Raw genomic sequence first — 27,496 nt, forward strand, 5'->3', positions numbered from 1 at the left:
CCAAAACAAACGTTGACGAAGCAATTTAGTAGAAATAAATGAGAAATAGACGTACAATAGCTGTAAGCCACAAGTCGCAATTTGGTTGCAGTGTGGAAGCTTCAAAGCCCAAATCCTTAATAATAATAATCAAAGATTGATTTTAAAATTATTTTTGACCTCATCAAACCAAAAATAAAACAGAAATGCAACAATCATTCGGGTTTGACGTAGAAGGAACGAGAGAGATGTAATTTATTCTCTTGACAATATAAAATTATTTAATATTAGAAAATTTATGTAATATATATTTTTTAAAATATATTAAAATAAGAATTATTCCTTATCTTTATTTGATGCATCATTATGTTTTTTATATAATTTAACAAACATAATCAAAATCATATATATTTACAATTTAATAGTCGAATTTACATTATGAGAAAAGTTATTGAATGATGTAAGGTATCATTCGACTTCTATCCAATATAAAATAATATCACATTTAATTATATTTAATTCAACATTAAAGATAATAACATGACTATAAATATAAATATAATAAGAATATTTGAAAACAATATGATTCATTAATATATTAAAGTAAAAACAAAATTGTAGTAATTCAAATTGCAATATTTAATTTAAAAGTAATTTTAAAAATGATAGCATACCCATAATAACCTAAATTTCTGAAATTTCAAAATCTTAAAAAAGTAATTTCACCATAAAAGAAAAATACGTGTAAAATTACTATATAAAGAGAGGGGAAATGCCGGAAAAAAAAACAGCAGAAAAAGAAATATAGGAATTAAGACGAGAATCTGGTTTTTTAAAATGGTAAGTGAAATTTATGATGTAAGAGAAAATTGAAACATTATTATAGAAATCATAATTTGATACATACAAAATTTTCACATTTATTTGATATTATTTTTTTTTTGTTTAGAAATAGTATTTTGATATTTACAAATTACTATATTTGTTGTTTTTTATTTTGTTTAAAAAATATGAAAGTTGATTTTTCATTATTATTTTATTTTTATAATATGTGTAAGATGAATGTGTATCATCTTATTATTGTTCTTTCTTTTTTAAAATATAAAAATGTATTCTTTGATAATCATTTTATCTTTATGTATAAAACAGATATAAATGTGTGTAGATAGAAAAATTACAAGATTATTATTTGGACAGAGCAACAGAATGTTATTAAAGTTAGGAAAGAAACAAGTCACCAACCGTGTTAACTGCAGTCCTACACTGACCACAGAATCAACTTCTAGCATTAATACGGACATTGCTCTCTTGTTTCTCTTCTTCATTAAAAATGCTCTCTCTCTCTCAACTATACTGCAATTAGATACACTCTCACCATGAAATCCCTTCAAGTGGCTCAACCACAACAAGACTCAAGTGATAAGGTTTCTGACAAAACCATTGTCATTCCCAACAAACTCACGGCACTAGCTGATAGCTTCAAAGGAGAACACTCATGGTACAGTCTGCAAAATAACATCTTTTTTTGTATGGATTAGACAGTTAAAAATTCTGCAGTAACATGTTTGAGTATGTTCACTTCCTGGTTTTCTTTTGTTTCTTTTCTGAGTTGGTCTTGTGCAGGTTCATTGCTCCTCAAATCCCAACAGACTTTTCAATTCAAGTCCAGGAAACCACTTATAATGTTCACAAGGTATAAATGCTTTGACATGTTTAAAGCACCGAGTGCAGAAAATTGTGTACTTCTCCCTCTTAATTTAGATTAATCAGCTGTGTATTTAGAGCACATGAAATTGATAGCATCGTAGAGTATACAACATATTATTTTAAAATATATTTTCCAATTTAATGAGTTATATTCCAATTTATTTCAAACAATTTTATCTGAGTATAATTTATTTTTTATAAATAATATGATTGTTTTAGTTAAAATTTTCACAAGGCTTAAAAAATTAGCATGTCAATTCGGTATATATTTGATCAATTTTGAATATTCTTTTAACAACCCTAATTATACTTACAAAATCTTGAAAACAACATATAATGGAAATGAAGTTACATTTTGCTGTAACAGACAGACAAGCAACTTATGTCTTAATCATTATGTGTGTTAGCTTCTTTGCTGTAACATGATTACGTACTTCGATAACGTTTTCTGTAACCACAGTACCCCTTGATATCGAAGTGCGGCTACATAGGACGATTAGAGATTCAGCCTTTCATCTCAAATTCTGGCAATGCTCTGAAGCTTGAAAACTTCCCAGGTGGGTCTGAAACATTTGAAACAGTTCTAAAGTTCTGTTATGGCCTCCCAGTAGACTTCAGCCCAGATAACATAGCTGCACTAAGATGTGCATCAGAGTTCCTAGAGATGACCGAAGAACTAGAAGATGGAAATCTAATTTCCAAGACTGAAGCTTTCCTCACCTTTGTTGTGCTTTCTTCATGGAAAGACACTATCACTGTTCTGAAATCTTGTGAAAACCTATCTCCATGGGCTGAAAACCTCCAAATTGTAAGAAGATGTTGCGACTCCATTGCGTGGAAGGCTTCTAAAGATGATCACACAAGTGAGGATGCAGCACCAAATCAAGAAAGCTGGTGGTTCAATGATGTGGCCACCTTCCGCATTGATCATTTTATGAGGATCATTTCTGCAATAAGGGCAAAAGGAACCAGAGCAGAGATCATCGGTAAGTGTATCATAGAATATGCCAAGAAATGGCTGCCAGGAATGGATGTGGAGATAGAAGGGCTAAGAGGATATGGGCATGAAAAGTATAACCTACAATTCAGTATTTTTAGTGGGAAGAAGAAAGAGAGCAGTGGGCACAGCAAGGAGCAAAAGACAATTATTGAAACCCTGATAAGCATTATTCCTCCTCAGCCAGATGCAGTCTCATGTAAGTTCATGTTGCAGTTGCTAAAGATGGCCATGATGTATTCTGTCTCACCAGCTCTCACAACAGAACTTGAAAAGAGAGTGAGTATGGTGTTGGAAGACGCTGAGGTGAATGATCTTCTGATTCCAAGATATCAAAATGGAGATCAGGGAAAAACAGTCATGTGAGTATGCTACAATTCTCCCTTTTTTTCTTCAAAATTGGAATTGGCAAAATTATGCGAATGGTCAAATTTGATTTCACAACTCTGAACCAGAAATGCAAAAGATAAAACCCTAGAATTATGAAAATGACCAATGAAACTAATATTTATATTGTCTTTTTCTATCCTTTTTTCCTCCTCATTAGTAGCATGACTAATTCATCTGAAGAATGCACCATGCTAGACATAGACGTGGTTCAACGAATTGTTGAATACTTCTTGATGCATGAACAACAGCAGATGCAACAGCAACAGAAGACGAGAAAATTCAATATTAGTAGGCTCTTGGACAATTACCTAGCTGAGATTGCAAGAGATCCAAATCTTTCAATCACTAAATTCCAAGTATTTGCTGAATTGCTACCCGAAAATTCTCGATCATATGACGACGGTCTGTATAGAGCCATTGACACCTACCTCAAGGTCATCATTTTAATTCTTATGTTTTGTAATTCTGGTTCCTGTTATAACTAAAGGCATTTATAAACACAGTTTTGACATTCTGATATTTGACATCCCTACAGACCCATCCTTCACTAAGCGAGCATGATCGTAAAAGACTATGCAAAATCATGAACTGTGAAAAACTCTCACTTGATGCATGCCTTCATGCCGCACAAAATGAGAGATTGCCCCTAAGAACAGTTGTCCAGGTAAAGTTTGCAATCTCTGCAATCAAACTATTTCAGCTTCATACATGATAAATTAACAAATGACCAACTATTTCGGAATTTCTGGTTCCATTCCACCAATAAAAAAAGCAAAAAATAATAGCACAATTCCGAATTCAGATTTAGCAGTGTCTGTTCAACAAATTTAGGAACCAATTAAAAATTTGAACTAATTTAGGATAGATTATACTGTTCATTATTATATTAATAATTGTGACTTTATAGACCTAGACCTCTTACTTTTACTTTCAACGGAAAACCCTTAAAACACTAACGGAATCTGTAGGTGAATGGCAATTTTTCAAACGAAAGAAGTAACTTTATCAGAAGGAAAGAAGGATCATATTGAGGCAGGATAATACAAATACTCCTCATAGGCAGAAAAATAGAAACAAATTAGAAACACTCCCAATCCCTCCCAGAAACTATCAAGGAGAGGCTTAAAACAATCCTATCCAAATGGAAAATAGTTGACAACAGTTTACTGTACAAAGAATGGTTTTCTAGTGCTAATATAACAAGAGTGAAATGCAGGTTCTGTTTTCAGAGCAAGTAAAAATGAGGACAGCAATGCAGGAGAAGGAGCCAGCACAAAGCGGAATCCAATCTGAACAAGAAGGAAACCAGACATCTGCATCTATGGACATTAAGGCACTCAAAGCAGAACTTGAGAATGTAAAGTCCAAAATGGTAGATCTGCAGAATGACTATTTTGAATTGCAACAGGAGTATGAAAAGTTAAGCAACAAGCCAAAGAATTCATCAGGCTGGATTTTACATTGGCGGAAGATTAAGAACTCCTTACATACAAAACCAGCAGGAATTGAAATTGGAGACAGACAGGACACACCCAAGTCACCAAACACCGTTCTACGTATACTAAACCCTAGAAGAAGGCTCTCCATGTCTTAAAGTGTTACCTGCTTCAAGTTTCAACATAAAAAGTACTGTAGTAAAAACACCTAGCAAGCCATTCTTTATATGAAGCACATGGTCTAAATTTTGTATCTTAAGATATTGTTAGTCATAGGCTTTAGCTTCCATATACAGACTAAGACTCCCAAATGCAGCAATACAAGTACACAAGTTTACACATCTAAGAACAAAACAGAAAAATAGCTACAATACCGATACAAGTCATGGACCCTAACAACTTACAGTTGATAGAACATCGACCTTTTAAGTTCAGCAAAGAACCATAAAAAATGTTGATGAAGGGAAGACACAATGCTCTAGCATAGCCAAAACAAAAAATGTAACTTGAATGGAAACAACATTTGTAATTTAGGAGGATGTTTGCTTATACTGGTTTAGTGATTAATAAGTCCCTTTTAACAACTGAGTGCTCAATGATTTCATAAATAAAGATTCTTGGAATCATGGTCATACGGTTCAATGTTCGTAGCAACAAGATTGTTGACGTTCGAGGTAAGCAACAAACTGAACATGGTCTTGAAAGTTCCGAACTCAAATTCCGGGTACATCAGTAAAATTAATACATCAATTCAAATTATCATTGTAAGAAACTAAATGGAATGATTTACCATTTCAAACATCACTATTGAACTGTACTGAAAAAAATACACCGCTGACACAATTGGACCAGGAATAGTAGAATTTGAAGGCTTATAGCTCCAAATTCGGATGCAAAAGGGTTGCACTTGACACGACGTATGACAACCAACAAGTTCATATACAGAGAACAATGGATCTCACTTCCTAGAACAAGCACATGATGCTGCAGAATTACTGAGAAAAATTTGTGTCAACAATCGATTCAGCTAAAATACCATCCCTATGGGCAACATAAACATTAGCATGTCTAAGTAGTGGAATCGTTTCTTTCTCATTCCGAGCATGATTCTATTTTATTAGTGTGTGCTTCCCCGACAACCACAACTCATCAAAATTAAAAAAAATAACATTTTTTTATTATAAATTACCCTCATGATTTCGCTATAACATTTGTTATTCCAGAAAAGGATTTAACTTTTTTTTTTGGGATAAACCATTCATTTCAGAATTGACTTTCCTAAACATAAAAAAGCCATTTCAGAATGAATGAATTGAATGGGAAGTGACTCAAGAAACTTCTTAGATTTTGAAACAAATACCATACAGAAAGTTACAGATAAACGTGAGCCACAAATCTAAAAACCTCGACATTGCGCCAAAAATGCAGACGTGGACCACTTCTTAAAACCGTACGAAGCATAATCCTCGTTAATCAATAAACTCCAACAAACTAATGTAGTTACCATTCTATGTTTTTCTATGCCCAAATGGAACAAAGAGAGAGAGAGAGAGAGAGAGAGAGAGAGAGAGAGAGAGAGAGAGAGAGAGAGAGAGAGAGAGAGAGAGAGAGAGAGAGAGAGAGAGAGAGAGAGAGAGAGAGAGAGAGAGAGAGAGAGAGAGAGAGAGAGAGAAAAGAGTGAATTGAAACCCACAAAACTACAGACCTAGCTGTGAGTGGTCAACGTCTTCTCATTCTTGTTGTCTTGGAGGGTGAAAGCAAAGGGGAAAGGGTTGTGGGAGGAAGAAAGCGGGTTCTTGAGGGTGACATAGGCCTTCTTGTAATCAGGTTTTGCGACCAAGGAACCCGCGTAACGCTTCTTCTTGCCCTTCATGATAAGAGTTCGCACCTTTTGGACCTCCAAGCCATAGAAGGACTCTAGGAAGCACTTGATTTGGAGCTTGGAAGCCGAAGGTGCAGTCTTAAATGCGATTTCTTTGATTTCATTTGAAGAAGTGGTAGGAATGAGTGGCATCATCGGAAGGTTTGTGATGTGCGCCATCTCTTCTGTAAAGCTTGGACCTTTCTCCGACCTTCCTTAAGCACTGCTTCCAATGCTAAAAAAACCCTCTAGTGCGTTTATCATACCCCTAAAATCTTAGAATTTGTTTTTTCCTTTTGTATCTTTTTTTTTTTTTCAGTTTTGATCTTTTGTGATTCAAAATATGCTTTTTTTTTTTCTAATCAGGCTTTGCCAAAATGTTTATTATTGTTGGTAACATGTATTACATCGACATTGTAGGCATGAAGAATATTTATTCCTTAAATTTAAAATGTTGACATCAATTCAAAATGAAAAGATAGCTTTCCGTTTTTCTTAAAATTTGAAGTTACGTAATGAAATTAATTTGAGTGTTTTTTAATAAAATATTACTATTTTAAAATAGATCGTACCAACTTAAAATGAATTACATAAAAAATGGACTACAATTCAGATTTTTTTTTTCAACTTGGAGCAAACTTTTTTTAGAGGCTATTCAAGTTGGTCTATCAAATTAAATCTGTTTGTCAGTTATAAAACAAGACATTCTTTAATACTCACCTCCTAAAACACTTTAATATTGGTTGAAATTTATTGAAAAAGAAAAAAAAACATAAAAGAAAGTTATTAAGTAGGACGTGAGATACAAAATTCTGCTTATGATTTTCTAGAAATTTCATTTAATATAAGAGGGTGTGTTAAAAGATGTATTTTCTCCTGTCTGTTGAATCTTCTTCGTCAGGTTGGTTTCAAATTCACACAAGTGATCCTAACAAAAAGAATTGGATGGGAAGGAACCGATGTAAAAAATAGTTGTTTTTATGATATATTGATCATTCACTTTTAGTTGCAAAATTATATAGCAGAATTAGTTACTTCCGGATTAGGAATCCACAATGTAAAAACACATTCTGAATTGGTGCAGAAAGAAATTACAAGGGTGTGGAAAGCAAGTGCCATACATACATCTAATCACAATGGGTCCATGCACATCTAGTGTTAGACTAGTGTAGGAATTGATAAAAAATATTCCTAATGTTAAATTCATCAGAGATAAAGGATTAATCGACAACAAACGTTTTTATGCGTGAATTTCGTTGGTGATATACCGGGAATCTATCCAATGATATAAATTTCAAATCAAAATCCTGTTATCCACACAATGAAGAGGAGACAAATAAATGACCATTTAAAGATTCCAGAATATTAAAGAACAAAACAAACTCTGTATAACACCCTAATTCTATTGAGACTGAGAAGACATCGAAAAGAATGCTTTGCCTTCTATGTTCTATCATTTACAATATGCTATATTCAGGATAAAAAAACAAAGTAGTTTTAGTGGGGAACTAATGAATAAATCCCCATGCTATAATAGGCCAGATTCTATGACTCCTTCTTCTTAACCTGATAGGGGTATTTCTGGTATATTGAAATGCTAGTGACCACTATTGGAAGAGCCACAAGGCAATACAGCGAAGGTGGTTTTCCATCGAAAACAAACTGTAGCAGTGCTGTAATGAGTAAAGCCGACACAATGACAAAGCCCTGCAACCACGTTGAATAAATGCCACTGTAAGTAGATTCGTACAAAACAAAAAAATGCGGAGTGTTTTCTCCCCTAATATTTCCTGTGAAATGACTTCAGAAGTCATAAAATTGTCATCATGTCCAGCAACTCAAGTTTCTCAATAATTTTAAGTTGTCCACTACCAAATTAGTAATCACTCGAAGGACCAAAAGTTTGTGCAGTTACTGCCTTGAATGCTCCATCAATATGGTGCAATAATAATTTCTCTTAATCAACATTAATAATGCATGTTAGAATTCAGATTAAAGCCCCGATAAAGCAAATTTATACAATCTGTTTTCTCTAATTGACCAAATTGCAAACTAACAATAAGGGCTGATTAACACCTGACCACCATTTTACTTGTCATCTGAGGATAGTGCATACCTAAAGTAATTCAATAACAATTTACAAAGTTAAACTTACCTTTCGAACACCACCAGCGTGGCTTGTAACTAAACCAACAAGAATTCCACCAAAGGCGTTGAACATTACTGGAATCTGAATTGAATAAAAAAAGATAAGTAACGTTTTAAAGTTGATGTACATCAATATCTATTAAAGACACATCAGCTATGGATAAAAATAGCCAGAACAAGGCACTATAAAGTCCATTATCTGAATTTCCAAGTAGTTATCATACTCACTATTCAGTAATGTAGTTATCACAGATTTGCCATCAACAAGAATGTGAGGGAATTAATCAACCCCCCTCGTCTCCCCAACAAAAATAAAATTGTTACCAATCCTGATATAAAAAAGTATCAGACCCAATTTACATGTATATATTCATGTGCTTGGGACAGACAGCAGAATGCCAAAATTTGAGCCTTTCAGTATTCTTTGTCTATTTTCCTCTCTTCACGCATAAGCATAACAACAGTCTAACAGTTCTAAGAATTAAATTACAGAAGTCAAACAGCGGTAAGAACATTACCAAAGTAAGAGGAGTCCACCCATAGAAAAATCCATGTTGTCTCATAGCTTCCCCATCTGGAGATTTAAAAGTACTGGCTAGCAAACATAGACTTCCAACGATAGACATTTCTATAGTCATCAAGTATGATGAGTGTTTTTTAACCTGTGACGGAAGGAATAAATACATAAATAATAATATTGATCAAGAAAGCAATTAAAATTTGAATAGAAATTGAATGTTGTGGTAACCTGAGAGGCCCACTGACACAAGGAAGAAGCCAGTCCAGAGAGCACTGAAGCAACTAATACAGGAATAATTCCATAGAATAAAATTTGATCAGCATTACTACTAGAGGAACCTTTGCTAGAGCCTTCGCCAACACTTAAAAGAACTGCCGCAACAATTAGCAAAAACAAGGCCCCAATCTGTTCAATTGATTGTTTTTGTCTGTATGAAGCATTATCAGATGGCATGTAGTGTAAAATGTTAGCATTATAGGTCCAAGTTTCAAGAAGGAAAAGATGATGATGATGACCTAGAATATATGAAAATACAACAATGGATGAATCTATTAAGAAAACCCTAATCCAATATTCATTCAATCCTGTTTATGCTAATAATTTGGTCAAGTACTATCAGTACTTGTACCCGCCAACAATAAGAACAATAACCTTATAAACAGAAGAATTAAAAATAAAGACAACCCATTTAAACAGAAGTTATCACAAAGAAGGGAAAGAAACCCAGCAACATAAAAGATCGTTGAACCATCCAAACACAGCAAAGAAAAGCAGAAATCTAGTACGAGAAGCTAGTAAGTAAGAGAAGAAGAGAAGAAATGCTTCTCAAAAGTGTCTCCCTATAATCACCCACTGAAAGTGTTGCAGAAGCACCCCAACAACAGAAGAAATCAACATATCCAAAACACCTAACAAAATTTAGACGAAGGTTCCAGAAAACACCAAGTGCACATATGGCCTTAACCCAACCCACCAACTGCAAGAATATAGTAGGTTCAAATCAAACTTCCTAAACAACACCAAAAATATACCTTAACCAGCCAAAACCACAAGAAACCGGTAGAACTTCTGTTCCTAAGAATAAATTACTTTTAGTTTGAGTTTGTTCTACAGACACAACAGCTATTGAGTGAAACCATTTACTTAACAAACATAGATAATAATTTAGCTTATCCTCTATCACACATGTGAACACATAGGTCTTGCCAAAAATAGCAGAAATATTAATTAATTGTAATGTAGGAACATACCTCAATATGAGATATGTAAAGAATGCAGTGAAAAATATTTTTGTCTGATTCAGCATTGAGAATGTGAGTGAATCAAGATTCTTGTAAGAAATTTGCAGCAAACTATTTTGCAATGCATATATAGCTGCAGGAAGTCCCGATGCAGTCAGTGCACCAACCAAAGTCCATTCTTTATACGCTTTCCTTAGAGTACCATCTTTTGCCATGATAAACAATGCACATAAAACCTAAAAGGCAGATCACAGAGATGGATGACTGTCAATAAAAGTAGGTTATAGTACAGGTTTTACAATAACCAATGCCAAAACTATGTAGAACAGTTCAAGATTTACCTTTGCTAGCTCACATACCAAAACAGATGAAGTCACAATAACCTCACGTCTGCAGGAAGAGGAAAATAGGTTATAAGACATGCTTCACATGGTCATTCACAATTAATGGTTTGATGCCCAAGGAAATGAATGCCTTCAAAAATGTTAAATTTTAAAATCGGCAAATCACAATTAATATTATGATGATTACCAAACAATACTGGTGTTAACATCATATCCAGGCCCGATACACAAATCAGATATGCCATCTTGGATATGCATTTTTTCCATTTTAATTATTTGTGCCGTCTGGATGGAATGGAATTGGGATAGAAGGCAAATGCTAACCAGTTTCCCATTGGTTAAGTAATTAAAAGGGGGATTTTTTTTAATTGGGATGCAGAGAAATGCACTTTTCTGTGATTTCCCATGTGATTTTCAATAAGAATTTTCTCCTTTTAATTGTTTAAACAATGCCCTTAGGGGCCCTAATTAGCAGGACCCTTAGGGGCCCTAATTAGCAGGACCCTTAGGGGCCCTAATAAGATAGTGGATAATGACTAACGGTGAGTTTTGAAACGTCTGTGCCTCTTTTTAATTTTGATTATAGGATTTTCACTAGGAATAACCATGCATAAATGCTTACATTTTGAGTTCAAGTGATCGTGTTATAGTTTATGTTTGTGTTAATCATCAATTTTTCATGTTATAAACAAACTGTGACGTATCCCTCTTTTTACTGAATTTATTTGCATCCTTGTATCCACTAAGTAAAACAGAAAGCACATTTGCTGGCACAGGAATCATGCACAAGGAAAATTATGTAAATACAAATATTAAAAAAATAGATGGAAAAACAGCCCAATTTTGTTCTCATATTTTCTAGACTACATGCACATGACAAAGATACGTGGGCTATGCTTAAAACATCATGTAACACTTTATGCTATTTAGAGCAAGAATAACTGCATGGGCAACCGACAAATAGTTGTAACATTATCAGACACTAAAATAATGAACAAGGATGTATTTAGCTCCTCCAAAGTGAGGAAAATGCACTTCAGAGGATAAGTGTCATTATAGCCGTTAATTAGAAATCAACAGTTAGGAATTTTAACAACTTCATAATTTTATAAATGGCTGTCTTCAATTATGTAAATTTAGTATGACAAGCGAAACAAGGTGAAAAAATGCAGCCAAATCTAAATGGTTCACTAGAATCCCCACTTGCAGATAAAGCCATGCACCAAACTACGTAGGCCATCAAATCCCATATGCCCAAGCATCAACACAAAAAAGGAAAAGATACATTCAAGTGCTGATTTCTCAAATGATTCATACAATTTTTTCATACATTATACTCGATCAACTGGACTTCCACTCTTTAAAGACTCTTAATCTTTTCCAGCGGGATTGCATACCCTTCAAAGTTCCACCATTCCCGACTTTTATACAGTTAAAAAAAATAGTTTGTTCAATTAAGTCAAATTAGGATTAGGATTCCTAATCCACCCGCACTACTACTAAATTCTAACCACTCTTACTACAACAGCTACAGCATAGATCAGACCGGAAATATTATTAACTCCGATAACTAAAGTAACGACTATTTTGTAGTAATAGAAAAATTGGCGACTAAATTCAAGTTGCAGAACTTTTATTTTACTTCAAAGGAGATGAAAATGGTCGCGCAAACAAGAAGAAAAGAGGAAAGTATAGAATTGAAACGGTGAAGGTGAAAAGTGGTGTGAAAAGAAAAACCTGACAAAGCGTTTGGAGATCAAAGGTTGAGCGCCGTATTGCAGAGCGAGGAGAAGGGAAAAGAACTGAATCCTGGAAGCATTGCTGCTTACCTGAGTAGCCCCTCTTGATTTGGGTGGTGGCGCCATTCGGGGCTTTGATTCTGATTCCTCTGCTGATTTCAATTCTCCGATTCGATTTGACGGTGACTGAGTGTCGATATGATATAGATGCACATACCTATCACAGACTCCAAGTAACGCCGTAAACCACCACCCTACCCACGCCTGCAACAGAACGACGTCGTTGCGCAACCATCACTGTTTCAATGAACGAATTTTCAGCACATTTGCAGCGCTTTTGCTTTTGGCCTTAATAAATCCATGGAAAAAAGAAAAACAGTGGTAAAAATAAGAATTCTGAAAATTTGAAAATGCTTTTGATATTAACTGTTCTTATTACACTTCTTTTTTATCATAACAGTGAGAATATCAGTTGTGAATAGTAAATACAAGGTTTTTTTTACAATAAAGTGTTATTCAAACATTATATTTAATTTCATAAGAAATATTTTACATATATGTGTATAAGGGTTAAATTTATGTATCATTAAAGTGATTATCTTAAAGATTCATATTTATTACATTTCACTAACATGGGTTTTTTTCAAGTATTGTTTGAATTCAATGATCATCAAATTTAATAACATATATATATAATTAACATATTAATAATTAATATTTGTTAATCCACAAAAAGGTAAGAAAAACAAGTTTTATACTCCGAATAAGTATAAACAATATATTAGTATATTAAACTGTTTAATGATGTTTTTTCTTTTCTATTATATGCTAACATTTTCTTGTAATACTTCTTCTATTGCTAAGTCTAATGAGTTAAAAATCGATACCCATATCATTTTTAACTTTTAATCTATTAAATAAAATATAAACATTATAATTTATGCAACTTTATCTATTATATTTATAAAAACTAGTGAAAACACTGTATTAACATTTTTCATGATAATAAAATTATTATTAAATTTAAATAATTTTTACAATTTTAATATAAATAATTATTTCAATATAAAAACTGGTTAAATTTTAAAAATGCTCAAATAAAAAAACTTAGTCGTAAAAAATGTCACTTAAAGGATATAATTGACAAAGTAATTATTTTAATTTTAAAAAATTAATTATTTAAAAGATAAAAATGAAAAATAAATGCATATATCAAAATAAGAAATTATTTATATAATTGTATAGATTGATAAAATTAATAGTAAAATGTGTACACCAAGATACTATTATTATTATGGAGTTAAAACAAATATCATTGTAGATATATATGAATAAAGACACATTTGTAACATTTTTTTATGATAATAAAAAGGATTAAATATGTTTTTAGTCCCTCAACTATCAAGCGATTTTGTTTTTCGTCCCTATTTCAAACTTTGTACGATTTGATCCCTCTCCTTAAGAAAACCATAATTTTTTGTCCTCTAAAACAAACGGTGTTAAAAATCGGGTGAGGTGGCTAACGTCTAGCCATGTGTCGTTTGCCACGTTGGTATTTTTTTGTTTCCCAAGAAGTCGTCAGCTGTTTCTTCTGGGTCTCCACCACCGTTCTCTCATCCACAATCGACGAGGATGACACCTCAAACGTTGCAAGGGGCTCCTTCACGGCGAAGAAGGAGCTGTCGGAGAAGAAGTGGAGGAGAGATCTAGGACAACGAAGAGTCGCGACACGCCGAAGAAGCTCTGATAGCTGTTTCGCACTGACGTCGTGTTGCTAAGTGACGCTTATGGGGCAGAAGGTGAACTGGGCATTGTTTTATCTGAGAAATTCATCGAACATGATGCCTATTGTATGTTTGATGCTTTGATGAATGGGGCTCGTGTTTCAATTTCAATGATCGATTTCTTCTCCTATTCCCCTTTGCCTGGGTCCCATACTGGCTTGCCTCCTGTAATTGAAGCTTCTGCTGCATTGTATCATTTGTTGTCTCATGTGGATTCATCTCTGCATGCCCATCTTCCTAACAACCAATTTCACATATTCAGGTTCAGGCTGGTATTTGAATCCAATAGTATGTATAAAATTTGTGGTCTAATAGTACTATTGTGACATTAATACGCTTCCTTCCTTTGTGCCAAAATGCACTTTATCTTGTACAGTGGAAATGGGTACAGTGAAATGGTGTTGTCTAGATGGCTTAGATTTTTTAACAAGGGGATGATGGTAGCAGGTATCCGACAGGGTGAGGAGCGCATATTGAACTTGGTGACTGCCCCAGATCTAGTATAGAATCATGCAGTCATTGTGTGCTTAATCCTCCCCAACTCCCAACAGTGACACCACCTTGTTCAACTGTGCTCGTCATTTCCTGGAGTTTGAAATGTCAGAAAGTACTTTCTTGTACCAGTAAGTGATTTTTCGAAAGCTTTGTTGGTGATTCTTTTTTCAGTTTCAAGATTGTTAGACTTCTGCAACTTGGGCGCCTGATTAACAAAGGGTTTGCTAATGTTCAATGAACCATCAAGGGCTTTCTTTCCATCAAATTGGTTGATGAGGTTCCCTGCATTGGATATATCTCCAAGTGGATTTCTTCCCCGGCTCTACCTTTCCTCTGTCCTGGTAAATCTGCCTTCTCAAAAACAGATTTTGCTCCTGCACCAGAAAGAGAAATACACCGCGAGAGAGAGAGAAAAGGTGAGAAAGATTCAGTGAGTGTCAGAAAAAAAAAAATACTTGGCATACACCGTTAGCCACCTCAGCTAATTTTTAACGTCGTTTGTTTTGGAGGACCAAAAATTATGATTTCTTTAAGGAGAGGGATCAAATCGTACAAAGTTTGAAATAGGGACGAAAAACAAAATCGCTTGATAGTTGAAGGACTAAAAACATATTTAACCCTAATAAAAATAATAAAATTATTATTGCTATTATTGCATTAGTCTATTTAATGATATTACAGTGGTTAAATATATTTGTAATTCTTAAAATAAAATAAAATTTTTTTTTTCGAAATTTTAATATAATTTAGTCATTAATTTTTAAAAATAAATAAATATAATATTTATAATTCAATTATATTAAATTTGTTTAATACGTTAATAAGTGTTTGAGAATAATGTTTGAACTATTTATATCATTGAACAAGTTTTAGTTAATGTAAGTCCGAAACATATTAAATACTAAAAAGAAATATTTTTGTACTAAAATCAGTATATTTAAAAAAAATTTAAATTTTGAAACAAAAATGTTTTAAATTTAAGGATATAAAAAAATTTAAATTTCATCAAAGTTTATGAAGTAAAAATATATTCAATTCTATTATAGTTTTATTAGTTGAATTATTATATTCTTTTGAAAGATTTTATAATAGAATGTGGATTTGTCTAAAAGAAAAATAGTTTCCCCTTGACTTTTTTTTGTGAGGCACGTGAAGTGTGTGTGAAATTGATTTTGAAAAGCTATATGAAAGTGGTTGTTACGCATGCGTTTGTGATGATGTATTTACCGAAAGTGCGCGTATAATTTCGTTTTGCCCGTCATCCATTTGTGCAATTGCATCATGTATGGCTTGAATTGAATGGTTTCTCAAATGTTTTCTTCTTTTTTGGTGGTGGGGACAATGACTCATGCTGTTCAAGAAAAAGGAACATAAACAAAAGTGATGTTGTTGCCTTAAAGAACAGACGAAAAAGATACTATACTGGTAACATCATATAATCACTCCACGCCTACCTACATTAGGGCTTGTTTAAAACTAATTTATATTTCCAGGAATTGTTTACATTATATTTTTTTTACAAAAAATAATGCTTTAATACATTTTTAATTTAGTTGATTTTTTCAATTTTGAGAAATTTATTTTTGCAGGATTTATGTTTTTGATTGATCGGGAATCTATATCAGCAACCGCTATAGGAGATGCTTGCTACTAAAGATGGAAGTAAATATATTTGGTTTCAAAATCATGTATTTAATTCTCATGTAAGATTTGCATTAGAAAACATTAAAAAGATTTATTACAAAATGTAACGTTAATCTGATATTAAACCATCTCAATAATGATGATCATTTTGATAAAAGGAATCAAAGTTTCTGTTAAAAACGGAAGGTTTCTTCTTAATAAACTAGCCTTTATAGCAGCTATCCTAGAACATTTTAAAGCATCTTAATTGGTATCCTTTGTTAATAAAGAAAAAAACATAATTACCGATCAGGGTAATCCGTTTAATTCATTCGTTTAGGTGGGTTGAATACACAATAGACAGAAAACATAGATTTAATAATACATTAAAAATATCAGGTGAACTGATAAACAGAACAACTATTAGAAAATAAAAAACTGTTCTTAACAATGTTTTTAGTTTGATCAGTTTGTACCTTCTTTTATTCTTTCATAGGCTTTTGAGCCGAAAGTTATCCTGCGTTTTCCTTCATGTGCATTACTTAAATATGCAAACGCATAAATTTGCTCTAGATTTTATTCCCCACAAAATCGGCCATTTTGTAATGGGTATGAACCTGTATATACAACATTGCAAATATTTACAAGCACGTTACAAGGTGGTAACATGAGTGGATGGATACATGGAATTTCTTCATCATATTGTCTATCAATCAACTTTGCATCCCTTGCTATTGTCATGTTTACGAGTCAGCAGCATCAGCATTCCATAAAATGCACGCACCAAGGCATTGATACTTATCCAGAGATATTTTAGCTGCGACAGATCCCCGGTGCCTCTGTTCTGATTAATTCCATCATTTCCTCATACTTTGTAGGAAATACGAAGCCCCACAACTGCATGGAAGAAAGAAAGAGCTTTTGTTATGAGTTTATTGTTTTGTTGGGAGTAAATATCTCTAAAACTAATGGAGTTGGATTTGGTGGGCAACTAATCAGCTAGAACAATCAGATTAAGGGAAACAGACAAGGGGAGTCAGATGAATGTGAGTGAGGGGTTTGTGTAGGTTGTTGAGAAGATTTATGCCCACCTCTACTCCCTTCACTTCAAACTCTTGAGAATGTGCGAGGCATGGATTCCCGTAAGTTTCTGAAACCGAACTTGATCCGTTCAATCTTGAGCAGATATGTCAGAAATAGTAACCCACAAACACAATAAAAGAAAATTCAGGTCAATGATACTGTAGAGGGAAGGCTAATGATTTGTTTGGGAGAAGGGTAGAAAAGATAGCATAATGAATGAAGAAGGTTCTTACAGATCACCCTCTAAATAAAGCGCAAAATGACCTCCCCCACCAATTGCTAGAAAGTCAATGGAGCAAAGTGTGAAGTAGCGGTTTACTCCTGCAATGATGTGGTTTATCCGTAAGAAGAAACGAAACATATGGAATTCCAACAAAAAACAGATATAAATGCCAGACTCCATTTGTTACATAGGTCACTCATTTAACAGAGTTACCAACCGACACCAAATTTAACACATTTTAGTTTTGTAGGAACAAATGGCATACTCAAACTCGATGAAAAATACCTGTTGGCCGATATATAACAGGACAACCAGAGGTGTCTGTGAAAACAAATGAATTGTTTGTTCCCTGTGGAAAATTTAAAGCCAACAAGATAAAAAAAAAAGAATCAACATGTTGCAAAATGAAGCAGCCAATGCCCAACATAGATAGTAGAGATAAGAGGTGACTGGTGGACCTGGTATTTTTTCTTGTTGGATGGTCTAAGAGGAGCTTCAACCACACCACCAAACACTGCTCCTTTACGGTCTCCAACAACCTGGAACAAAAAAGATGATACTGAGAACCCATTCAAGAATGAAGAGAATAGAAATTAGTCTTGCTGATTAAAGGACACAAACATGCATATACCTTTACCGATCAGATAAAGCCAATACATGGTAATATAACAGAATTTCAAGATGTATTGTTTATAATTAAATACGTAGTCATGTTAAACTACTGCATGCTATTACAATACTATTAGTTACAAGATCCCACTTTTTTATTTGATATACAAACTAAATTGCAATCTTCAATGAAGCAGGGCTAGCAGAACAGTTTAAAAATCAGTAATTCATCCATACAAATCATCAATATGACGAATATAAACTACAAAAAAGGGTTAAAATCACCTTGAACCAACACAATATATTGCTCATTATTAATAAAAAACAGGTCACACTGAAAAGTAATATCCATCAATCCATGGACTTGATTATCATTTGTATAGCTAAATTCTAAGAAAAAAAAAAGGATTCCTTTTAGGTATCATAGAACCATATGCTAATATCCATTTGCTCAGCAAGTTTCAATAATAAAAAGAAAAGGTTGACAAAATTAATAGTTATTTTTTTCTGCTTCTGCCAAATTTAATCAAAAACAGCTTGTTCGTGTGTAAAATATGTATTCTGACAGTTAAAGTGGAACTAACCTTAAATTGAAAGTAACCATAATGCATGATTTATCTCAAATTCAACGTGCGCTAATTTTTTATCAATCAAGAAAAGTACAAGCAGACTTCAACTAGTCCACTCAATTCAGAAGTTTGTTTAATGGCAAAATGTCAAATGAAGAACACACATAGATAATTCACAAACAATGCATAATCTTGGTAATCTTCCCTAGGTCAATGAAACTTTACCAGCAAACTCACTCCAGGCCAAAGCATGCTTCTCCGATAGAGAGTTGAAAGTGATATGCCATGCTTCGAAGTGCTGCACAAACATTAATCAACAAGAAGAGTTTCAAACTTATCCTCAGAACAGCACAATCAACAAGAAGAGTTCCAAATGCCTTCACATTCATCCTTAGACATCCATACCTGTACAGCAGCATCCATTTCCGGCCGTGAAGAACCGCCGGAAGTGAAGCATACACAGCATCCCTCAACCCATTGGAGACGAGCATTGAAGGCTCAGAAATTTCAGGCGGATGGTGACCAGCCACAGCCACAGCCACAGCCACAGCCACAGGCTCCTTCACAATGCACTTCATCTCAACGCCGCGGCGCCCTTCGTCCGTGTATTTACTATCCCTGCTGCGAAATCCACCCATTTTGGAAGCTTGGTGAATGGCCCAACCAAGTGAATGCCTGCCCCTGGAAAACAAACTTCTCCTCACAACAAAACTTTCCTTCGTGGCAGAGTCTGGTAATGAAGAGTCATCATCTGCCACCCCATCATCATTCTTCTCATCAGCTTCACCAATGTTATCTCCAGAATCCGAAGAAGACAACAGAGAATATAGAAACGCAGTGAATGAAGAAGTATCAGGCCCATCAATTATTTCATCATGACTACCAACCTTTGACCCATCATCATCTTCTTCTCCTTCTTCTACCTACACAACGATCATATAAATTTCACAAAAACGTGTCAAAAATTGCTACCAAAGAATCAATTCAATTGAATTCAATAACAATAAGATAGTCACCATTTAAAAATCACAGCACAGAATAAATGAATTGAAGAATAAACTAATAACAAGAGAGTGAATACATACGGATAGAGGGAGAGAGGGGGATTTGTTGTCAGAAATAGGGTTGAGAAGCACAGTAGCTAAATCAGAAACAAAGTAAGCTGCTTTGCTCCGAAACGATTGCTCTTTACCCATATGCTATTCCTATTTATGGAATAAGATGCAATTCACGAAGAATTTCCACCGCTAAAAATTAAAATAAAAAAAGAACTAAGATTCCAATATTCCCACCGCTCTCATTCATTCATTCGCCCCCTTTTTCTCTGCGCCAAAAAAACTCCACTTTTCTTCTTCTTATTATTATTATTACGATACGACTTTATAAAAGTAGAAAGAAAACAACGCCGGCAGATAATAAATAATAATAATATATAGGATAATTGGTGCTAGTGGCTTCGTGCACCATACTTGGCTGCGGTTGCTGAGAAGTTGGTTCGATCAAACAGCGGCAAAAGGTGGCAAAGAAAGATGCAGCTTAACTTGAAAGGAAAAACGTCAATTAACTAATGTGAAACATCGATATCAAAGGACTTCATGGCCCAATGGATAAGGCGCTGGTCTACGGAACCAGAGATTCTGGGTTCGATCCCCAGTGAAGTCGTCTTTTTAGCTTCGTCGCTACGGAAACAGCCGAAATATTTTGCTTATAAATTTTTAATTTTTGGTTTCGATATTTAAAATAGGTTTAATCATTCACTAAGTCCCTATTTTCGCATGGAATCTCAATTTCGTCCCTTTCTTTCTGAAAATATCAATTGGGTCCCAATTTTATGAAAATTGCAACAAATGGATCCTTTCTGTTAAATAGTGTCAAACGGCGTTACGGTGTGTTTGACGTGGCACGCTGTTGTGGACGTGTTATCTGACGTGGTTGATTCAAGCAGGAGCAGTGGGGCACGTGGAAATTGAATATTTTATAAGTAAAAAGAAAAGAATTGTTTTAAACGAAATTGGGGATTGAGGTTTCGTGCAGATCGAATTAGGGATTCTTCTCAGTACTTCTAGGGTTCGGTTCGTCCAAAGTTGATTTCATTTCAGAAAATTGGGGTATCAATTTGGGTATTTAGGGTTGAATCGAGGTTGACCTTCAGAGAGTGTGCAGTTGTCGTCCTCATCGGAGTTGTGGGACCTTCTTCAGTTGCAATCTGGAGTGGCCAGGTCAGTAAAAGTTTGGTTTTGTTAGAAACCCTTATTTTGCGATGTTTGGTGGTGGTCCCCGTCTATGTATTGTGTTTTATTTTTTATTGCAATGTTGTGGTCCCCTTGGTCGGATTGTGTTCCATTTTTTATTGCAATGTTGTGGTCCCCCCATGCCCCCCATGTTTAAAGTGATAATTTTCTGTGTGTGTGAGTGTGTTTTGGTTACGGTTTTAATACGTGTTTTGTCGTGAATTGATTATATTATAGGTGTACAAATACTTATATATAGTGTTTTGCATCATGGACGAGGATATTGAGGTTGTCTTTCACCATGGAGGGAAATTTGTTAACGATGGGAAGCTTAAGTATGAAGGGGGGGAGACATCTAGGTTTATGTTTGACCCAGATGTTTGGAGTTATTTCGTGATTGTTAGTGTAGTGAAGTCTTTGGGATACGATGGGCTTAAAGATATGTGGTACTCTGTAGGAGGGGCTTCAATTTTGGATGATAAGTTAGAGCGTCTGTGTGATGACACTGGTGTCATGCATATGGTTAATTTAGCTAGGCTGAATGGTGAGGTCCATGTGTTTTTGATACACCCTGTTTCTGAACCCGAAGTCATACATATGCTGGAATATGTTGGTAATGTTGAAGGAGAAGTTGAAGAGAGGGGTGAAGAAGTGGAAGTTGAGGCTGTAATGGAGGAAGAGGTTGGTGGACTTCAACAAGTTGAGGAAGTTGGTGGTGATGGTGAAGAAGTGGAAGTTGAGGCTGTTATGGAGGAAGAGGATGTTAGAGTTGAACAAGTTGGTTGTGTGTTGGAAGAGATGGGTGAACAAGTGGAAGTTGAGGCTGTTATGGAGGAAGAGGTTGTTGGAGTTGAACAAGTTGGTTGTGTGTTGGAAGAGATGGGTGAACAAGTTGAAGTTGAGGCTGTTATGGAGGAAGAGGTTGTTGGAGTTGAACAAGTTCAGGAAGTTGGTGGGGATGGTGAAGAAGTGGAAGTTGAGGCTGTTATGGAGGAAGAGGTTGATGGTGATGGTGAACATGAAGGTGTAGAACAGAATGAAGTTGAAGCAGATGTGGAAATTCGAAGTTGGAATTCCTCTTTTGAGAATGGTAGTGGTGATGGAAATAATGAGTGGTTGGAGGGGCTTGGTGATGGGAAGTTGGGATATATTTTGCTGAAAAGCAAGACATTTTGGAGGCTATAAAAGATTATGCGTTGGATAATGGAAGAAATATACACTTTGTTAAGAATGATAATCAAAGAATCAGGTTGAAGTGTGTGGGTGCAAAAGGTAAATGCCCTTGGAAGTTATATTTTGGTTATATGAAGGCAGTGAAAACATGGCAGTTGAGAACAATGGTGGACAACCATACCTGTAGCAGGGAGTTCAACCTTAAATTAATTGATGCCAAGTGGTTGAGCAAAAAGATACACAAAACTATTAGAGATAATCCTACAGTTAAGGGTGTGGATATAAGGGAAAAAATTCAAAGGAAATGGAACATTGGTATTTCTAGGTGTATGGCCTATAGGGCCAAAAACATAGCAACAGAGCAAATTGATGGCTCTTTCAAATAACAGTATAAAAGGTTATATGATTATGCCCATGAGTTGGTGGCCAAAAATCCTGGGTCAACAGTGAAACTAAAGGTTGAGGATGTGGGGGGTAAAGTCATTTTCAAGAGATTTTATGTATGTTTAAAGGCTTGCAAAGACAGTTTTATGTCATGCAGGCCAATTATTGGTTTAGATGGAGCATTTTTGAAAGGTAAGTACGGTGGTGAGTTGTTAACAGCTGTGGGCCGAGATGGGAATGAGCAGATGTTGCCAATTGCATACTGTGTTGTTGAAGTTGAGAACAAGGAGTCATGGAAGTGGTTCCTGGAACTGTTGGTAGATGACCTTGGAGGGGCTGAAATTTGTTCCACATTTACCTTTATATCATACCAGCAGAAGGTAATATTAATTTGTACATTTTAATTTGAGGTTGTTAAGTATTTGTTGCCTGTATTCATTACTTGTATATTGTTTGCAGGGTCTACTTCATGCAATAGATGAATTGCTTCCTAGAGTTGATCAAAGGTTTTGTGTGAGGCATATGTATGCCAACTTCAGGAAGAAATACCCTGGTAAAAACCTGAAGCGTTTAATGTGGAAGGCAGCTACAGCCACACATCCACAAACATGGGAGATGGAAATGAGAAACATAAGAGCAGTAAACGAAGATGCTTATAAGCATTTGATTGCCATCCCTCCAAGGTTAGTCTTCAAAAGTATAACATAATTCCTTATTCATATAATGTTAATAATAATTCTATTATTTGTTGTAGGTATTGGTCAAGATCAAGGTTCACTGAAAGAGCTAAATCTGACACCTTAGTAAACAATATGAGTGAGGGCTTCAACAGTGTCCTCGTTTCTGCCAGGAGTAAACCCATCATTACGATGTTGGAGACGATACGGCTTTACCTCATGCAAAGATGGGCAAAGAACAGGTCAAGCCTATCATCATTTACTGGATCCATCTGTCCCAAGATTCTATCCAGATTTAGAAAGGAATGTCATTTAACTCAAAATTGGATTCCTAGGTAAACTTCAGTAATCACTTCTATGTTATATATTAATTTACTACTGTGCCTAATAATTATTGTTGTCTTCTTGTACACAGTTGGTCAGGCAACAAGCTATTCGAAGTTCGTCACATGTCTAACAATGGAGATAAGTTTGTAGTCAACCTAGATGAGTCCTCATGCACATGCAGAACTTGGATGATGACTGGAATCCCCTGTTGTCATTCATTGGCTGCAATGAAGTTCCTCAACATTGATGGAGAACAATTTATTGAGTCTTGCTACATGAAGTCCAAATATGAGGAGACATATTCAACAATCATATATCCCTTAAATGGAGCCAACATGTGGAACATTACTCCATATCCTGATGTGTCTCCACCACACAAAAGAGTAATGCCTGGACGACCAAAGAGAAATCGAAGGCTAGAGCAATGGGAAATGAGGAAGGATGAATCAAGAATGACCAAATCTGGCTTGCAAAAGAGATGTGGCATATGTAGAGAACATGGCCATAACAGAACTCGTTGCCCATCAGCAACCCAACCAGGAACTGTGCCCAGTACATCAGCAACCCAAGCAACTCCATCCACTCAACAATTTGAAATATTTTGTACATCAGCACATCAGCCCAGTACATCAGCACATCACTCTGGGAATCAACCGTAGTAGACAGTAGGAATTAAATTTTGTAATATTTTTTGTCTACAAAACAATATGTAGAAAAGCAGTAGATGCTGCAAATTTGTAATATTTCTGTTACTGCAGTTGATAACTGATGGAACTTCATGTTGATAATTGTTGTAATATTCTGGTCTGTATGACAGCACTTTTATGTACTACTTCAGCTTAATTAAATTTCAGCAGATATGCTTCATTAGGTTCCATTTATCTGTTGTGTGCATTGATGTTATGTTGATATTAAAGAACTGTTTTGCTCACAAACACTACCACACAGACCGAACGCTTTAAGATTCAACCCAAATTAAAACCGAACGGACGCTCGCTAACTGACAAAACATGCAAAATCAACATCACATATAAGGAACGAACGCCTAAAAGTTACTCGAGTCTGCCGAACGTTACAATCACTAGTATAACAAAACGCCAAAACCGAACGCTCACAAACACTACCACACAGACCGAACGCTTTAAGATTCAACCCAAATTAAAACCGAACGCTAGATACGGACGCTCGCTAACTGAGAAAACATGCAAAATCAACATGAAGTACATTCCATCATAAGAACGAGCGTCACATATATGACCAAAAATTACAAACAATACAAACTTTTATAGTCAAAATAACTTTGGTTCATTGCATTCTAAGTACATTCCATCATAAGTACAATGAAATCATGGTGATGGTGAACGAAAAAACACTATTGTAAGTACAATAATGTTCACCACAACAAGAACACAGACAATCCCTAACAGTACATTAAGCCTATTTCCCAATTTCTTCACAGAGCAGTCCAAATCACTTATAATCTTCCATCCACCTTCCATTGCTTCTCTGTTCAGCAAACACTCAGACTTGCCTTCACACTTTGCACTGGTTTCCGTTTCAATAACCCCATGATCTGCACACCATGTGAAATAATTGCAACCACCATCTTCACCACCATTCTGTACAACAAAACACCAATCAGGGCACCCTCGAACTGAAAATAAGAACAACGAAAAACCCAACAAAAAACCTTACCTTGAACTTAGGGCAGCCCCAAATTTCTTGCCTCTGTTCTTGACTGTTCTTGCAGTTCTGATAACACATTTCATCCCACAATAGCACAACGGACTACCATTGCTGTTCTTAACTCCTCGAGCACCACCACAGACCACATTACTATCTTGCTTCCGCCACCCGCTGCATGACGAAGACGAGCAGGGATGCATCTTCAACCGCAATTTCGATTAAACCGTAGAAGTACTCAGAAGAATTCGATCTGCACGAAACCTCAATCCCTAATTCGATCTGCACGAACCGAACCCTAGAAGTACTGAGAAGAATCCCTAATTCGATCTGCACGAAACCTCAATCCCCAATTTCGTTTAAAACAATTCTTTTCTTTTTACTTATAAAATATTCAATTTCCACGTGCCCCACTGCTCCTGCTTGAATCAACCATGTCAGATAACACGTCCACAACAGCGTGCCATGTCAAACACACCGTAACGCCGTTTGACACTATTTAACGGAAAGGATCCATTTGTTGCAATTTTCATAAAATTGGGACCCAATTGATATTTTCAGAAAGAAAGGGACGAAATTGAGATTCCATGCAAAAATAGGGACTTAGTGAATGATTAAACCTTTAAAATAATATTCTGTTGCTACCAAGTTATTCTCACCATCAACAATGTCATTATCATACCAATATAACTTTAAATTAATTTTAACATGATATAGGATAAATCTTTTGCATTAACAAGCCATAGAAATTAAACTCTGATATATGATTAATATATGTCCATATTTCAGTCTTTCAACATCTAGAAAAGATTAAACTAATTATTATTCATTTTCCTGTAATTTCTTGCCTATTACAAAGACAATAGATCAAAATGTTTTTAACTCCTAATGTAATATATTGCTAATTGATCATTTGGAATGACAAAAAGAAAATCGTATATATTTGTGATTATAATCTTTCAAAGATATATTCAGTGGATATTTAAAAAACAAGTATGAACATATTAACTGTTTATTTGTTGGTATGGAAAATATAGATATCAAGATAGATTACTCATGGATATCTAGTAATTATTTTCAGTGAATTTCATTTAACTACTTTTTTTCAACAAATCTGGTAATTATAATAAAATTAATGGAAAATAAACATTAACTATTAAAAAGTTACTTACAATTTATATATATATATATATATATATATATATATATATATAATAATTATTATTTTCAGTGAATTTGATTTAAATATTTTTTTCAACAAATCAGTTTATTATAATAAAATTAAAGGAAAATAAATATTGACTACCAATTTATATATTTTAATTATTTTATAATTAAAATAATTTATTTTACTATTTTATCATTTTAATAAGTATTTTTTAAAAATTTAAATAATTATTTATAAAAAAAAAATTAACAATAAAAATGATTTATTTTTATAATTATTTTAATAAAAAATCTTTTATAATTTAATAAACTTTTACTAGAATAAAAAAAAACACTAGTATTTCCACTAGTGGGGAACACAGACACAGTATCACCTCCTCTCCTTGGGTACATATCTTTTATGATAATTCTTCTTGTTTAAAGTTTAAATAACTTCAAACCAGAATATTCAAATATCTATAACTTTAAATTATCTTTCTATTTTATAGCTAATATATTTGTTCATTAAACAATAATATATATGTCTAAAGATCTATTAAGATATGAAATTAAAAAATTTCTGATCAGTATGTAGGTGTTTTCCAGAATTATGACAGTACACAACAAATACGGCGTTTAAGAACTCATATTAGTATATAATATCAGTATACTCCTTGTTACACGATCTCTAGGCACTTAAATCAATACCTAAACGTTCAAACCAATAAGTACACATTGATGTCATCTAAGAAAACAAAGATTCCAAAAACGAATGAGTACACCTTTACTGAAATAGATAGCTAAACATTCTCACCAATGAGTACACATTGATGCCATTTATGAAAATAAAAACAAGATTCCAAAAACGAACCTTCATTTCCAATGAAAAAGAAGTTCTAGATATCATCTTCATTTCCTTATCCCTCAATTGAAGTTATAGTTAAAATCAAAACAATTTAAACACACATTCCTCTTCTAACTCTTTAAGTCACCTTCTAATGCCAAAACCATGAAAAAGTTGTAGGTTTCAAAACGAATAATAATACCATGAATGACCTTAACTATAGCTTAATGAACTTGAGATCAGAATAATTATAAAAATAATATGGTACGAGTAGGAGATCAAA

The 27,496-nt window shown here is 34.4% G+C and overlaps 5 protein-coding genes and 1 non-coding gene across 10 annotated transcripts; 3 read left to right on the forward strand and 3 right to left on the reverse strand.

Annotated features, from left to right (window-relative positions):
* Positions 1-1,280: 1,280 nt before the first annotated feature.
* Positions 1,281-4,848, forward strand: LOC108341233 (BTB/POZ domain-containing protein DOT3). 2 transcript variants are annotated; one of them, XM_017579012.2, is made up of 6 exons: positions 1,281-1,477; positions 1,603-1,672; positions 2,147-3,045; positions 3,234-3,507; positions 3,609-3,737; positions 4,290-4,848. In XM_017579012.2, exons 1-6 carry the CDS (start codon positions 1,356-1,358, stop codon positions 4,665-4,667), a joined length of 1,872 nt encoding a protein of 623 aa, XP_017434501.2. In that variant the 5' UTR covers positions 1,281-1,355; the 3' UTR covers positions 4,668-4,848. The 2 variants fall into 2 exon arrangements, with proteins under 2 accessions (XP_017434501.2, XP_017434440.2); XM_017578951.2 differs by having other exon boundaries at positions 1,283-1,477; positions 3,231-3,507.
* A 1,366-nt stretch (positions 4,849-6,214) lies between these two features.
* LOC108325688 (uncharacterized) lies at positions 6,215-6,550 on the reverse strand. Its single transcript, XM_017558788.1, has one exon. It carries the CDS (start codon positions 6,548-6,550, stop codon positions 6,215-6,217), a length of 336 nt encoding a protein of 111 aa, XP_017414277.1.
* Positions 6,551-7,685: 1,135 nt separating this feature from the next.
* Positions 7,686-12,719, reverse strand: LOC108323186 (UDP-N-acetylglucosamine transporter ROCK1). The gene is made up of 7 exons (XM_017555588.2): positions 12,361-12,719; positions 10,621-10,669; positions 10,289-10,515; positions 9,267-9,465; positions 9,037-9,180; positions 8,526-8,600; positions 7,686-8,077 (listed from the first exon to the last, which is right to left on the reverse strand). The coding sequence occupies exons 1-7, from the start codon at positions 12,486-12,488 to the stop codon at positions 7,916-7,918; spliced, it is 984 nt and encodes a 327-aa protein (XP_017411077.1). The 5' UTR covers positions 12,489-12,719; the 3' UTR covers positions 7,686-7,915.
* A 3,945-nt stretch (positions 12,720-16,664) lies between these two features.
* Positions 16,665-20,427, reverse strand: LOC108340623 (uncharacterized). 4 transcript variants are annotated; one of them, XM_017578319.2, is made up of 9 exons: positions 20,218-20,427; positions 19,834-19,953; positions 19,154-19,671; positions 18,974-19,046; positions 18,029-18,109; positions 17,856-17,919; positions 17,581-17,668; positions 17,356-17,440; positions 16,665-17,161 (listed from the first exon to the last, which is right to left on the reverse strand). In XM_017578319.2, exons 2-9 carry the CDS (start codon positions 19,942-19,944, stop codon positions 17,078-17,080), a joined length of 1,104 nt encoding a protein of 367 aa, XP_017433808.1. In that variant the 5' UTR covers positions 19,945-19,953; positions 20,218-20,427; the 3' UTR covers positions 16,665-17,077. The 4 variants fall into 4 exon arrangements, with proteins under 4 accessions (XP_017433808.1, XP_017433725.1, XP_052727806.1 ...); XM_017578236.2 differs by lacking the exon at positions 20,218-20,427 and adding an exon at positions 20,041-20,211; XM_052871846.1 differs by lacking the exon at positions 20,218-20,427 and having other exon boundaries at positions 17,356-17,414; positions 19,834-20,211.
* On the forward strand, positions 20,338-20,410 carry TRNAR-ACG (transfer RNA arginine (anticodon ACG)). The gene has a single exon. It is a non-coding gene; the product is annotated as a tRNA-Arg (tRNA).
* Positions 20,428-22,316: 1,889 nt separating the features above from the next.
* LOC128195407 (uncharacterized) lies at positions 22,317-24,199 on the forward strand. Its single transcript, XM_052872797.1, has 5 exons — positions 22,317-22,477; positions 22,694-22,916; positions 22,996-23,219; positions 23,291-23,548; positions 23,629-24,199. The coding sequence occupies exons 1-5, from the start codon at positions 22,317-22,319 to the stop codon at positions 24,197-24,199; spliced, it is 1,437 nt and encodes a 478-aa protein (XP_052728757.1).
* Positions 24,200-27,496: the final 3,297 nt, after the last annotated feature.

This window comes from Vigna angularis, chromosome 1 (assembly GCF_016808095.1).
Source record: "Vigna angularis cultivar LongXiaoDou No.4 chromosome 1, ASM1680809v1, whole genome shotgun sequence".
Classification (NCBI taxonomy): Eukaryota; Viridiplantae; Streptophyta; class Magnoliopsida; order Fabales; family Fabaceae; genus Vigna; species Vigna angularis.